Source organism: Pyrus communis, chromosome 1 (genome assembly GCF_963583255.1).
Source record: "Pyrus communis chromosome 1, drPyrComm1.1, whole genome shotgun sequence".
Classification (NCBI taxonomy): Eukaryota; Viridiplantae; Streptophyta; class Magnoliopsida; order Rosales; family Rosaceae; genus Pyrus; species Pyrus communis.
The window spans coordinates 1,858,067-1,871,932 of NC_084803.1; the positions used below are offsets into that span (position 1 = coordinate 1,858,067).

Genomic DNA, 13,866 nt, shown 5'->3' on the forward strand with positions numbered 1-13,866 from the left:
CGTCTTGAACAAAATCCGGTCTGTACACAATGGAAGTCTCATCAGAGTTTTCATTAAACTCTCGAAAAATAATTAAAATTTGAGGAAACAATTCCCATGCCAGCCAAAAATTTAGTTATCGGAATTACTGTACTACGAAAATTAAAAGTTCTTCAAAAAAGAGGACAACAACATTACACGTTAAAAAAGAGTAATATTGGAGAGATTAAATTTGTTGATAAAATTTGTAAGCTAAATAACATAGAAATTGATGATTAGATTATTATTTAAGAGTTGGTAAACGTGTTCATTTCTTATTGTTGAGACATCATTTAGTTTGAAGATCATTGCCGGATCCTCTTTATTGAGATTCTATGGATCCTCACATTATGACCATTTATCGTACATCATACAGTTAGTTTTCGTTAGGTACATTTTAAATAAAAAAATTCAAAATGATTTAAAACTGTATGATGTACGATAAACGATTAAGATGTTTAGATCTTTGTTATTCCCTTGTCAAGTACAATTTCAGACATCCAAATCAAAATGATTTAAGGCTGATGTACGATAAATGCTTTCCTCCGTCGGGCTCTGGAAGCATGCGTCTGCGCGGCGAGTGCATTTATTCCGCACTACTTTCTTTCGAATTTTGTACGTGATAATTTCTTTTTCTTTTTTTACTCGGAATGATTGCATTCCTTACCTGATTCAAATTTCTGAAATTCTTGGTCTTTGTCTGGTTGATGTGCAGTCCTCGCAGTTATCGCGGAAAAGGAGCTATCCCGGCTCAATTTCTCCATGTTTCTGGACCAAAATTGAAGTGAAATGGTGAACCTTTTGATTTAATTCCGTGTAATGTTAATAATTTCATTCAATTTTGTCAATTTTGTTTAATAATTTCATTCAATTTTGTCAATTTTGTGTGTTAAGTATGCTTTTCTTGTGATTCTGTATTGTTCTCATGGTAGCCTGAAGGGAATTAGGGTTTGTTTTTTAATTTACTTTTTCGAAGAATTAGTTGCATTTCTGTGGAAGTTTTACTTGACATACGATATTCTAAATTACTCTAGTTTACGGGGAGGGTGATTCGAACTTGTATGCATTGGAACGGGCGTACTGTTCTAGCCGACTGACCTAACCCTAATCTGCTGCGCTTCTTATTAAGTTGTGGATAAGAAGCTGAATATTGTTTTGTATTTCCTTTAGTTTTAATCTACCATTTTTTTTTTTTGAAGTTCTAACAGTCGTTTGTCTCCCTCCGCAAACTCAAACACAGAAAGTTGCAGACTTGCAGTCTAAATGATCTAGAAACTGGTCATTGTATGAATCTAATGATTTTTTAATTACTTGAATTTTGCAGAAGCAAAGACAAACCCCCAAGTCCGTTTCCAAAATTATGGAGATGGATTTGGATAGAATTAGCAACCTACCGTGTCATGTTATAGATCAAATTTTGTCACATTTGCCGATTAGGGAGGCGGTGCGAACAAGTGTTTTGTCGACCAAGTGGAGGTACAGATATGCTAGGCTTCCACAGCTTGTGTTTGATAACCACTGTGTGTCGCCTCAAAACCAATCAACCTTGGTCAACATTGTTGATCATGTGCTTTTACTTCACATTGGCCCCGTACACAAGTTCAAGCTGTCAAAGAGGGACTTTCTGGCCACTGCTGATATTGATCGCTGGATTCTTCATCTGTCAAGAAGCTCAATCAAAGAGTTCATACTTGAAATTTGGAAGGGGCAGCGCTACAAGATGCCCTCATGCTTGTTTTCTTGCCAGGATATGATTCATTTAGAGTTGTTCAATTGTTTGCTTAAACCTCCATCGACATTCAAAGGCTTCAGGAGTTTGAAGAGCCTTGACCTTCAGCATGTTACCCTGGCCCAAGACGTCTTTGAAAATATGATTCTTCGCTGTCCTCTGCTTGAGAAGTTGACTGTGATGAACTTTGACGGTTTCTCCCATCTCAACATTGATGCGCCAAATCTCCAATTCTTCGACGTTGGAGGTAAATTTGAGGATGTTAATTTCAAGAATACCTCAAATCTTGCTGTAGTGTCCATTGGTTTGTATGACCATGTTGGCAACTCCTTTAGACGGCTTCCTAGCAGTTCAAGCAATCTGCTCAAGTTTTTTGCTCACCTTCCTGGTATCCAGAGACTTGAAATTCAGAGTTACTTTTTAAAGGTAATTGGTTGTGTGGTTTCACTCTCTTAGTGATCATTTAACATGACCATGGGAATTTGAGTATATTGGTCGGGTGTTATCTTATGCATCTTTTTCTTTCCAGTATTTGGCTATTGGTGCCTTGCCAGGAAGGCTGCCTAAACCATGTCTTGCTCTGAACTATCTTTCTCTACGGATAAGCTTCAACGATTTGGATGAGGTCTTGACTGCTGTATGCATTTTGAAAAGCTCTCCCGCACTACAAGAAGTAGAAATTTTGGTGAGATTTATTCCATTGATGCATGCAAGAATGAAAGTAGGCTTTGTCATAGTTCAAGAATATGTTATCGTAGACATTTTCCTTTATGCAGGTCCGCCCAGAGGACACTGCTGCTGTGGGAACAGTTGACCTTCAGTTAGATGTAAACTGGAAATGCCCAGTCACCCGACTACGACTTGTGAAAATCAACGGCATCTCAGGTACCAAACTGGAACTGGAATTCATCAGATTTCTACTTTTGAGTTCACCTGTGCTCGAGAGGATGACTGTGAAACCTGCATCCGTCAACTGTGCTTGGGAGATGGTTAAAGCTTTGCTTCTGTTTAGGCGTGCCTCGGTGCAGGCAGAGATTGTCTACGAGGACCCATGATTCATCGATCAGTTTTGACAGATAAGAGGATTTGCTTGCAGGAATGAATGTGGGTTTTGTAGAGATGTTTATGATGTACGTATGTTTGTCTGAACAAAATGTGTCATATCTGTAAACTCTGAGATGTGGATTCACTTGGCATTAACATTGCATAATGTATAGAGAGTTAGGGGATGGCAATCATGGCGTGGGCTTGTTGGTTGTGTCAGCTCCTTTATATATCCGGGACATCTGAAGCAGTCACTCTGGCATTAAACACCCCCACCGGCACCCAAAAAGGAGCAAAATCTCTCATTGGCAACTCTAAACGGCCCAATTTTTCAAGATTGACATTAAAACTCACAATTTCTTTGGCATATTCACTGCTGAAAAGACTAAAGAGTTCCTCCTGCCTCAGCTAGCGAAACTAATGCTTCTATCAACCTAGTTGACCGAATGGTGAAGCCCATGCGACTGGCGCAAAAAAAAAAAAAAACAATAACAGTAACGTGGATGATGTCACATGTTCATGTTGACATTACCTTGGCGTCAGAAAGCCTCAAGTAAGGCCTCAGGCCATTCTTGCCTGACTGCTTGGTTTGTGGGAGAAGGGCCCACCCACTAGGTGGGGCAATTGGCATGGGCTAGAGTAGATTTTGGAGGATTAGGGGATTCAATTATCCAATATATTGACAATTTATAAGAATGGAGTTGCTTTAAAAATGAATACCTGAAGTTGAAAATGATGACAATAATAGGTAATATGAAATTTTTTGTGAATTATAAGACGATAGAGGTCATAAATATACAAAAAGCCAGTTACATTATATTATATTATATATATTATATATATATATATATATATATATGAGAATGCGATAGTTAAATAGCATGTGATTTGTATGCGTTGGCATGGATTTCATGAGAAAGGTAACTAAGTCATTGGAGAAACCGTAGCGCATTGGAGACGCTGTGTGGGCAAGCATACAGTGCGGGCCAGATCAGGATGTTGGGGGTGTACATGCAGAGATCATGGATCATTCTGGTGGTGTCCGCTTGTGTATTGGTCCCCATCTATGTGTGGTCCCCACCTATTCTCGAGCTTATTGGAGAGACCACTGAGATCTCTGAGGCCGCTGGTTGGTGATATTTCCTTTTTGGCCGCGTTTTAGTTTTTATCTTTTCATAATGATATTTAAATATTGACAAATAAAAATGTCATTGAATCACATCATATGAAAGCATATGACCCCAAAAAAATTACATGAATAATAAATATATTCCCTTGATCAATAACTAAATAAATAAATAAATAGAATTCCAAAGAAAAATGGTCTATGATCGAATGATACGTTATTTTCTCTATTATGCTCATAGCTTAATATCCTAACGGATAAAGTGTTAAACTTAAACTCATGCGTCACGAGTTTGCAATTATTAAATTATTGTAATAATTTTGAACTTTTTCACGTCAAATAACAACAAACTTACAAAAAAATTAAAAAAAAACTTTAACTTTTATGTGTATGCAAAATTAATTTGTGATACCGGCAGTGTAGCACGTACTCTACTAGCTGGTCCCCAAGTCTCAAGGCCGAACTAACTTTTTGCCCAAAAATGAAAGTTTCTCTTTTCTCTTCTCCCGTTTTAAATAAGGGTGATGATAAAAATAGATCGCATTCGTAGATTATATTTTGTTTATCATATGATATGACATTTAATAGTTAGATTTATTTTTTAAATTATTAAAAATGAAATCAAATGATTAATTGTTACATTATACGGTTTACAAAATATGATCTAAAATGATGGTCTCCTTAGCATTTTCCTTAAAATTAATAATCGCATTTTTAGCAAAAATCTTAGTTAGACGAGTTTGGCAGGGCAATGCGTCCGTCTTCTTATATCCAAATTTGAGTTCACTTTCTATAGGTTATTTTAGTTTAGAACATATCTCGTCTAAATACCATTGTATGTGGTTCGAGGAACCTCTCGCTGTCATTTGTGATTTGGTTTTTGAGGAAAGTCTCCTCTAGTTTGTTTTTGGTTAACTTCCCACATTTGTCGTTTAGACCATCTCCAACCGAAGGGTCCAGAGGGTCAGAGGGCCGAAAATAACCCCGAAAACCATTTCTAACCGAGGGTTAGGCCAAAGAGCTCGTGGACCCCACGGGACAAAAAAGGGCCAAAAGGGCAACCGGCTGGGCATCTTCAGCCAGCCCGCTGGCTAGCCCACTTTTTTTTTGTTATTTTCCATTTGCCCAGCCCACTTTAGGGTTTGTCCCAGCCCTTTTTTTTTTTTTTTTTTTTGGATTTTTTTTTTTAATTTCTAATTTTTTTTTCCTACACCATTTCTCACACATTTTTCACCATTCCATACTATTTTACCTAATTTTATTTCAATTTTTCACATTCCATACTATAGCCATTTGGCTCTTGGTTGGAGATAGTTTTTTGTGACATGGCTAAAACGAGTCCTATGGCCCTTTGGCCCTCAGTTGGAGATGGTAAGAAATATTGCCCTGCACTGTTCATTAAAATATTACTTGGAGGGCCAGAGGGCAAAACGAGCTCTCTTGCTCTCCTTCGATTGGAAATGGTCTTATGTATGGGTAGGTAGGAGAAAAATCTCACTACTAGGGCTTTTGCGGTGCAGGAAAGTTTGCGGTGTGGATGCTTCCACAGTTGTTCGCCTACGCCCTCAACTTTCCAATTCAGAAATTCTTACAAGCACAAAGCAAAGTTAGTGTGATGGCCTGGATCTCAGCTGCAGTACTCGTAGAACATGCATTTTTCAGTTGGTTGTTGATACTTAAGCTCGAGTGGGGTCTGACTGGGGCAGCGATCACACTCGACGTTTCCTGGTGGTTCATCATTATTGGCCAGTCGCTCTACATCTTCATCACCAAGTCAGATGGTGCTTGGGGTGGATTCTCTTGGCTTGCGTTTGCAGACTTGTGGGGATTTGTTAGGCTCTCTTTATCTTCTGCTGTCATGTTGTGGTGAGTAGTCCGGCTATGGAGCAAGGTTATGTTCGTTAATGAGTAACACACTGTTAATATATACGTCATTGGTAATGTGTCGATATTATCTGCATACGTATTGTCTATGCATGTTCGACAATTTTGATGCACGTCCCTCTATATTAAAGAATGAACATCCTACACTGAGAATTTTGTCGTACTAAGGTTTTTGTATAATTGCAGCTTGGAATTCTGGTACTTGATGGTGCTGGTGGTTATAACCGGCCGTTTGACGAACCCCTTGATCCCAGTTGATGCCATCTCTATTTGGTGAGTTGCTTTAATCATCTACATATTTTGTACAGAACTATGAATTCACTTTTTGACCTCATATTTCTTTTCATTTGTGCAGCATGAACATAAATGGATGGGATGCAATGATTGCACTAGGGTTCAATGCTGCAATCAGGTAAGCTTATTTACTTATGTTCTCATCTGACAAATCCTTTTGTAACTTGTTGACTTTGTGGTACAACTAAAGATCATGTCATGAATTCGACTGATACGGAATGTGATATCCTAAATTTTCTCTGACTATATGCTATATGTTGCAAAACAAACAGCGTGAGAGTATCAAATGAACTTGGAGCTGGTAATTTCAAGAGGGCCAAATTTGCAGTGATAGTAGTTTCGATAACTTCCATCGCTATAGGAATCGTCTGCATGATCGTAGTTTACACGACGAGAGATTATTTCCCCTAGCTTTTCATCAACAGTGAAGCTGTCGCGGAGGAAACTACTAAACTTGCAATATTTCTTGGAATCACGGTCCTCCTCAACAGCCTTCAACCAGTCTTATCTGGTAATTACAATTAACCACATAACTAACCCAGACTTTCGCGTACACATGCACACACACACATATATATATCTATCTATCAATTAAGTGTTATTTGTCTTGACAATTTGTTTTGTTTAATTTGTTTCTGAAGGTGTTGCTGTTGGCGCTGGATGGCAGTCTCTTGTTGCATACATCAACATTGGGTGTTACTACATTATCGGATTGCCGGCTGGAATACTTCTTGGATTCACATTTAAATTTGGAGTCGAGGTGATACAATTAGACGACTTACTATTTTGGAGTACGATCAACAATTCCATAAATCTAATCTCTCTCCTAATCTGCGTTTTTCGAACTTGTTTTGTAGGGTATTTGGTCAGGAATGATTGGTGGCATTCTCTTGCAAACCATAATTTTGATAGTAGTCACTTCCATAACTAACTGGAAGAAAGAAGTATTAAGTCCTTCCTCTTGATTAACCTTAAATCGTGTTAACTTGCTTAAGCCGATACTAATTATGTCACCAAATGTGCAGGCTGATGAAGCAGAGAGCCGTGTCGCTAAGTGGGGAGGAGGAGGAAGAGATGCAGATGTGTAAATTGAAGACGAAAACATCAAAATTAATTAAAGGGTGACAGTCACACGGAGCTTTTGCAGAAACCATCGGCAGTGCAGTTATGCATTGGCATTGCGCTAAGCAAAGATTTTGATGCTAAACCCCAGAAGTAACGGATAATAGCGGATAGCTGGTATTGCCAGAACTCAGAAGCAGAGAAAACCAGTGAGGCGTCGATTTTGTTTGTATTTAGAATGGTGTTGGTTATTCAATTCTAATAAAGTTTTCAATAATATCAGCAACAAGCTCGCAAAAATGAGTACATTCTCCAATGATCGATAAATGATGAATTCGAATCCGAGCGCAAAACTGAATTATTTGGAGAAAATCACTCTGTGAAGAACAATTATAAAACCTTGATTCAGCCACTAAAGTGACACAACGACGCAACTAAAAGCAAACTTTAAACCACAACCTCTCACACAATAGACTAAAAAACAATGCCAAAAACGCATCCATGTTCAGTTTTTGTAGCTTATTACGACTTAAAAGTGAAACTAAAAACCTTAAGAAGACAAGACTTTCACAGCTACGACGAGAGTTTTAATGGAGTTGCAAAATTTTTATGCTTTGATCACCCGTGAACTGTCTTGTCTGCAGCTCAAATAATTTTGAAAGTGGGTGTTTACACCATTACCTTTTCAAGATGAATACGCTAATAAAGAACAAACACGTAGAATTCAACTTACACACTTCGAGTCAAAGTCATCATCCACGTTACTTAATATATTAAGATGGAGGGTCCCTACCCAGTCACTATCGACTCGCGGTAGCCTTTTTCAAGTCACGATCAAATTTAAATTCCTTAATAAACGAAAGCCTAAGTTTCCAATCGCGGTATGTACTTTGGCATCAACCCCGACAAAGGTCAACATCCCGTCCTAGAGAAACCAGACGAGCGATTCGGTTACGGTTTTGTGTTCAGAACTGAAAAACGAGGCAATGCGGCCAAGCGCGGAGTTGGAGAACTGCCGTCCGCGGCTGCTTGGCTGCGCGGAGTTGGAGACATGCGTCCCCCTTCTTTCTTCCCCCTCCCTCTTTCCTCATCATTGCAGCGAAGTCTTTGATAATGATCAACACCCCCCTCCTTTTCTTCTCTCCTCATCATTGCAGCCTAGTCTTTGATAAAAATCAAAAGATGATACAACTCGCCACAAATGAGGATCCAACATCTACATCAATTTCTATGAAATTGTCTTGCTTGAGATATTGCAGAATATAACCTCGAGTAGGTAAGTCATGCACGCCAATCTGTGTTCAGTTTCAAAATAGTGTTCGTGTTCAATTTCAGAAATAATATGGTACATGTGTTCAGTTTCAGAAATAGTATATTACTCGTGTTTAATTTTATAAATAATTAGTATTCAATTTTCAAAAATAATGTTCAACTTTCAGAAATAGTGTTCAGTTTTCAGAAATATTGTAATACCGTTCAATTTTAGAAATAGTGTGTGTGATACACGTCAGTTTTTATTACTTTTTTATTTTATTTTTATTATTAAACTTTTGTTTTTTCTTTGAAATTTAATTCTTTTTAATTACATAAAAGTATATCATGATTTTTTGTTAAAAATAGACTTAGCCCAAACCCATTTCATTAAGTCTCGTATATTTATCTACATAAAAGGAGTATTGAAGTAATTATGATTTCTAAAAATGAGTATTGAAGTAATTCTGATTTCTAATTTTTTTTTAATTTTTTTAGTAGTAGTTGGTAACGTATTCAAAATAAGAAAAATTTTGCGTTTCATAATTTTTTATTACTACAATACTTAAAAAAAAAAAAATCATATCAATTAGGCGTGCTACGCGATACCTTACCTTTCCTCCTTTCTGTTTTTAAATACATGACTTTCTTATTCTAAATGGGCAAACATAATAAAAATGGTAAGATAAGCCATAATAGTGAATGACGAGCCCATTGTGATTTCAAAGGTTGTGGCCTGGCAAAGTGATTTGATACTAATTTGATAGCATACGCTACTAATTTAAGAGCATATTATCTATTAATTTAAGAGCTCATGACGTGCTTAATTTGACCTCAACATTAGGTGACAATGAATCATCCACCTACTTAGCTCATCAATCATGCAAACAATTACTTTAACGTTATGTTTAATTACAAACTCACGCTATCAGGTATGACGAGGAGCCGATTACGTAGAAAATGAAAATAATTAAAAAAAATTAAAAAATTAGAAAATGGAAATTAGTAAAAATTAGTCATCCATCCCATCGTAAGACATATACCTTAAACATCGCCATTATCCCGTGATTTTGTTTCAAGGAAAGACTGATCTCCACCGCGGGAGAGATTATCTAAAACGAGGAACTGTTCCATATATATAAATCCCTTTTCAGTTTCGTTTAAATTTGCCCTATCTCCTCTCTCTCATCTCTCTCTCTCTCCTCTCATCGTTATTGACGGGAGAAGGAGGAAGAGAAGAAAAGGAAAGGAAAAAAAGATCAAATCTTTCAAGGGGTTTTACTTCCCCACGAAGATTTCTTTCTTTTCATTTTCCCTGAAATTTTTCTCTTCCTCCCCTCGTCGATCAGGCCTCGTGAAAATCCTTGATCGTCTGCAATTCCAATTTTGATTTTTGGGTTTGAGAGAGATAGAAATGGAGGACGATTATTACGTCAGTAGCGAGGAAGAGGAGTATTACGACGAGGATGATGATCGCCAGAACATGGAGCTGTTGGAATACGTCGAGAATGACGACTCTCTCCCGCCTGAGGTTCCGAGGAGTAAGGTAGCGATGATTTTTAATTTCGTTGTTAGGTGATCGTAATTTTGTGAATTTCGTTTCCTGGGATTTTATTTGTTTTGCGAATTTCTGAGATTTTCGGAGGAAATTTCCTTTCTTTTTTCTCGAATTCTATCGCTAACCACAAAAGGGGTGTGCTTCCTGTTTGGTTGCTGAGAATGTGGTTTCTTGCAGCTGTGTTTTTGTATTTGTTAGTGAAATTTGGGTTCATATTCTCTCAATTTTTTTGTGTTTAAAATCAAATTAATTTCTTGTTGCCTGCAATTTAGCTTATCTGCATCATGATTTTTTCGATACTTTGAAACTGTGAAAGTTCTCGTCCTGAATTGAATTACTGATGCCATCTTAATTTGTATTTACAGGTCATTCCGAAAGAATCTCTCTTGGCTGCACAGGTATGGAGTTCTGTAAATTATTTTGGGATAATTTTGTATGATGTTACGGTGGTTATGTATTTGTTAATAGAATTATATCAAATGTTGGCATTAAAATGTGCAGAAGGACGACGTGCAGAGGGTAATGGATGTGCTATCATCGAAAGAAAACCATGCCCGAACCTTACTCATCCATTATCGGTGGGATGTTGACAATCTGCTTGCGGTGCTTGTAGATAAGGGGAAAGATAGATTATATGCTGAAGCAGGTGTGACGTTGGTGGAGCACAATAGCAATGTCTCACAACAGTTGCCCTCTGAGGTTATGTGCGGTATTTGCATGGACGAAATGCCAGCTGATCAGGTGACACTCATGGATTGCGGTCACTGCTTCTGCAACGAATGTAAGTACTCTCCTTTGCATCTTCTATATTTTTTCACGCAATGTACGCATTCTGTGATTATAGTTTCCTTTTAATGGAATCCGTTTTGTCTACCATTGTGCTTAGGTTGGACAGAGCATTTTATTGTGAAAATAAATGACGGGCAGAGTAGACGCATTAAATGCATGGCACATAAATGCAATGCTATTTGTGACGAATCCATAATCAGAAATCTAGTCAGTGCAAGAGATCCTAATCTAGCAGAGAAATTTGAGCGTTTTCTTCTCGAATCATATATAGATGATAATAGAATGGTGAAATGGTGCCCAAGTGTTCCCCACTGCGGAAATGCCATACGCATTGAGGAAGATGAACTTTGCGAGGTTGAATGTGCATGTGCGCTTCAATTCTGTTTTAATTGCTTATCTGAAGCACACTCCCCGTGTTCATGTCAAATTTGGAAACTATGGTGTCAGAAGTGCCAAGATGAATCAGAGACGGTTAATTATATTGCAGTCAATACGAAGCCTTGCCCAAAGTGTCACAAGCTGGTTGAAAAGAATGGAGGATGCAATCTAGTTACTTGTGTCTGTGGACAACATTTTTGGTGAGTGTTTATATATATTTTCTGCATTTTGTTTATTCTTGTGCCCTTACGTTTAGGGAATTGTGGGGCTGGTTTGGGGAACATTTCGTACATTTAGATGGTCCAGCAGTGTTCAAAACTCTACCTGGGTAGGATCCTTTTCTTAGGATTTGCTATGCTAAAGGTGAAGTTTACGTTGATGTGTGACTTTTCGTAGACTGGCTGCTTATAGACTAGGCTTTGGACATAAAATTATTGGTTTAAAGCATTCAGTAATGTACGTGTCATCTTCTATGACATTGCGATAAGCAGTATTGTAAGACAGAGTGTGGCTTAAAATCTTCATTGATTCAAAATGGAGCTTCTATAATTCTGTCACTCTTCTTTTTGATGAATCATTACTGCCATTTCTTTTGAATGGAGTGCATTTGATAATATTGCTTTAAAGTTTGTTCCTATACGTGTTTTGACAGTTGGCTCTGTGGTGGCGCAACTGGTTACGAGCATAATGCAGAGTCCATTGCGGGTCACAGTTGTGGGCGATTCAAAGAAGACGAGGAGATGACTCTTGAGCAAGCCAAGAGCGATCTTGTTCGTTACACTCACTACTACAACCGTTATCAAGCTCATATCGATTCTCTTAAGCTTGAATCAAAGCTGAAACAAAGCATACAAGGAAAAATATCGCATTTGGTAGAAAGAGAATTTACACGTACAGATTTTAGCTGGGCAACCAATGTACTCAACAGACTCTTCAGATCAAGGCAGATTATTTCATATTCCTATCCGTTTGCATATTACATGTTTAGCGAAGATCTATGCAAAAATGAAATGACGGCAGAAGAAAGGACCATAAAACAAAACTTATTTGAGGACCAGCAGCAGCAGCTTGAGTCAAATATGGAGAAGCTTTCTAAGTTTATAGAGGAGCCTTTTGATGAGTATTCGCCGGATGAAATTAGGGAGTTGAAAATCAGGATCTTAAATGTTTCTACGCTTGTTGATAAGCTCTGCGCAAAATTGTAAGTTTCTTTTAAGACTTGAGTTCTCCCATTTGGTCTTCAAAAATCTTGTTGGAGATGGTGTTGCAAACCTTTATCTTAATGTAGAATTGACGCGTATGGATTATTTACAGGTACGATTGCATTGAGAATGATTTGTTGGGTTCCCTCAAGTGGACAAGGCACAGTGTTGCTTCTTACAAGTCGAACGGTGTGGAGAAAGCTTCAGAACTTACCGGTTCCTAGGGACACCACGTCCTCTAACTTCGAACGGTATGGATATTCGTGGTAGCTGACTAGAAGAGAACTTGGTGAAAAATAACAACAGAACCTTGTCAACCTTTGTCTATCTTTGAGAGTTCGGGTGAAATGCGATGCTGATGTGTCCGGTGACGAACTACTGGAGACTCCCTCATGTGAGCAGGCCTGCAAATGTGAGTTTCGCCATGGTGCTCTGCTTGTGGTATACATCTTAAATTAGGGTGCTCTGTTCTTGTTACCAACTGCATTTTTCCAACAGTCACATTTAACCTCATGAGTTTAGATTTAAAACATTACTATTTAGAAACCTATTTTTTTATCAGATTTTTTAACCCTTTTTTTTATCCAATTTGTCGGGTTGATAACTGGTCGTGTTCAAACTTACTTATTTATATCTTCTTGTGTTTAAGTGTTGAGGCCTGTCTAAATGTATGATTTGAAGTCCTGCAACGTGTCGTGTAAAACATCAAATTTGATTGGATTTGGATCCTCTCTTGAGCTAAGGAAGAAGATCCTTCTGACCAATCATTATGGACCGTTGAATTTTTATCCAATGGCTACAATCATTATAACTTTAAAGGGACCTCCTGTTTGTAGCCATTGGATAAAAATCCAACAGCCCACGATGATTGGTCAGGAGGATCCTCTCCATTAGCTCAGGAGAGGATCCAAATCCAATTTGATTATAATTTAGGAAAAGGATCCGACGATCATTATATATCGTGCGGTCAGAAATTATTTTAAAATTTAAAATTAAATATGAATAGTACCTAACGAAAAACTAACCACACGATATTTAATGAACAGGTGAAATCACGGGATCCCTGGTATCCTTAGAAAAAGGATCCTGCGAGGATCCTTTTCTTATAATTTACTCCATGTTTCTGGTGGATGCTCACCTCCCTCCTAGTAGTTTGCCAGCTGTCTTATATTAACCGTGGTTAATTTTTGTTTTAAATGCTCTTTAATTTTTGTACAGCAATTTTCATGAAAAAACGACTCAGTTGGATGAACTGCATTGTTGATGTCCCTGAATATTTTATGTAACGTGAACAACACACTTGAATTATTTGTGACGATCTCTCCAAACAAGCCCAGACGTATCGACATGACTCTTCTATTACGAATATCACCAGGCGACAAAGCTTACTGATTTAAGAACAAGAGAAAACTTCGTCGCCTGGTGATATTTATATTTTTCGTAGAAATAGTGTTCTTATTTATTTTGATGATCCTCGTAAAAGATGGACCCTCCATTAAATCTTGAAATTGGCTCTTTATCTATTGGTATC

General features: G+C 37.8%; 2 protein-coding genes and 1 pseudogene across 3 annotated transcripts; all 3 read left to right on the top strand.

Annotated features, from left to right (window-relative positions):
• Positions 1-509: 509 nt before the first annotated feature.
• Positions 510-2,941, top strand: LOC137748707 (F-box/FBD/LRR-repeat protein At1g13570-like). Of its 2 annotated transcripts, none has more exons than XM_068488888.1 (5): positions 510-633; positions 734-810; positions 1,343-2,173; positions 2,277-2,432; positions 2,506-2,941. In XM_068488888.1, the coding sequence occupies exons 2-5, from the start codon at positions 808-810 to the stop codon at positions 2,800-2,802; spliced, it is 1,287 nt and encodes a 428-aa protein (XP_068344989.1). In that variant the 5' UTR covers positions 510-633; positions 734-807; the 3' UTR covers positions 2,803-2,941. The 2 variants fall into 2 exon arrangements, with proteins under 2 accessions (XP_068344989.1, XP_068344995.1); XM_068488894.1 differs by having other exon boundaries at positions 2,524-2,941.
• A 43-nt stretch (positions 2,942-2,984) lies between these two features.
• Positions 2,985-7,183, top strand: LOC137747297 (protein DETOXIFICATION 33-like; annotated as a pseudogene).
• A 2,343-nt stretch (positions 7,184-9,526) lies between these two features.
• On the top strand, positions 9,527-12,976 carry LOC137739654 (probable E3 ubiquitin-protein ligase ARI2). The gene is made up of 6 exons (XM_068479308.1): positions 9,527-9,954; positions 10,332-10,364; positions 10,468-10,747; positions 10,853-11,333; positions 11,786-12,334; positions 12,448-12,976. Exons 1-6 carry the CDS (start codon positions 9,823-9,825, stop codon positions 12,557-12,559), a joined length of 1,587 nt encoding a protein of 528 aa, XP_068335409.1. The 5' UTR covers positions 9,527-9,822; the 3' UTR covers positions 12,560-12,976.
• The last annotated feature ends 890 nt before the right edge of the window (positions 12,977-13,866 follow it).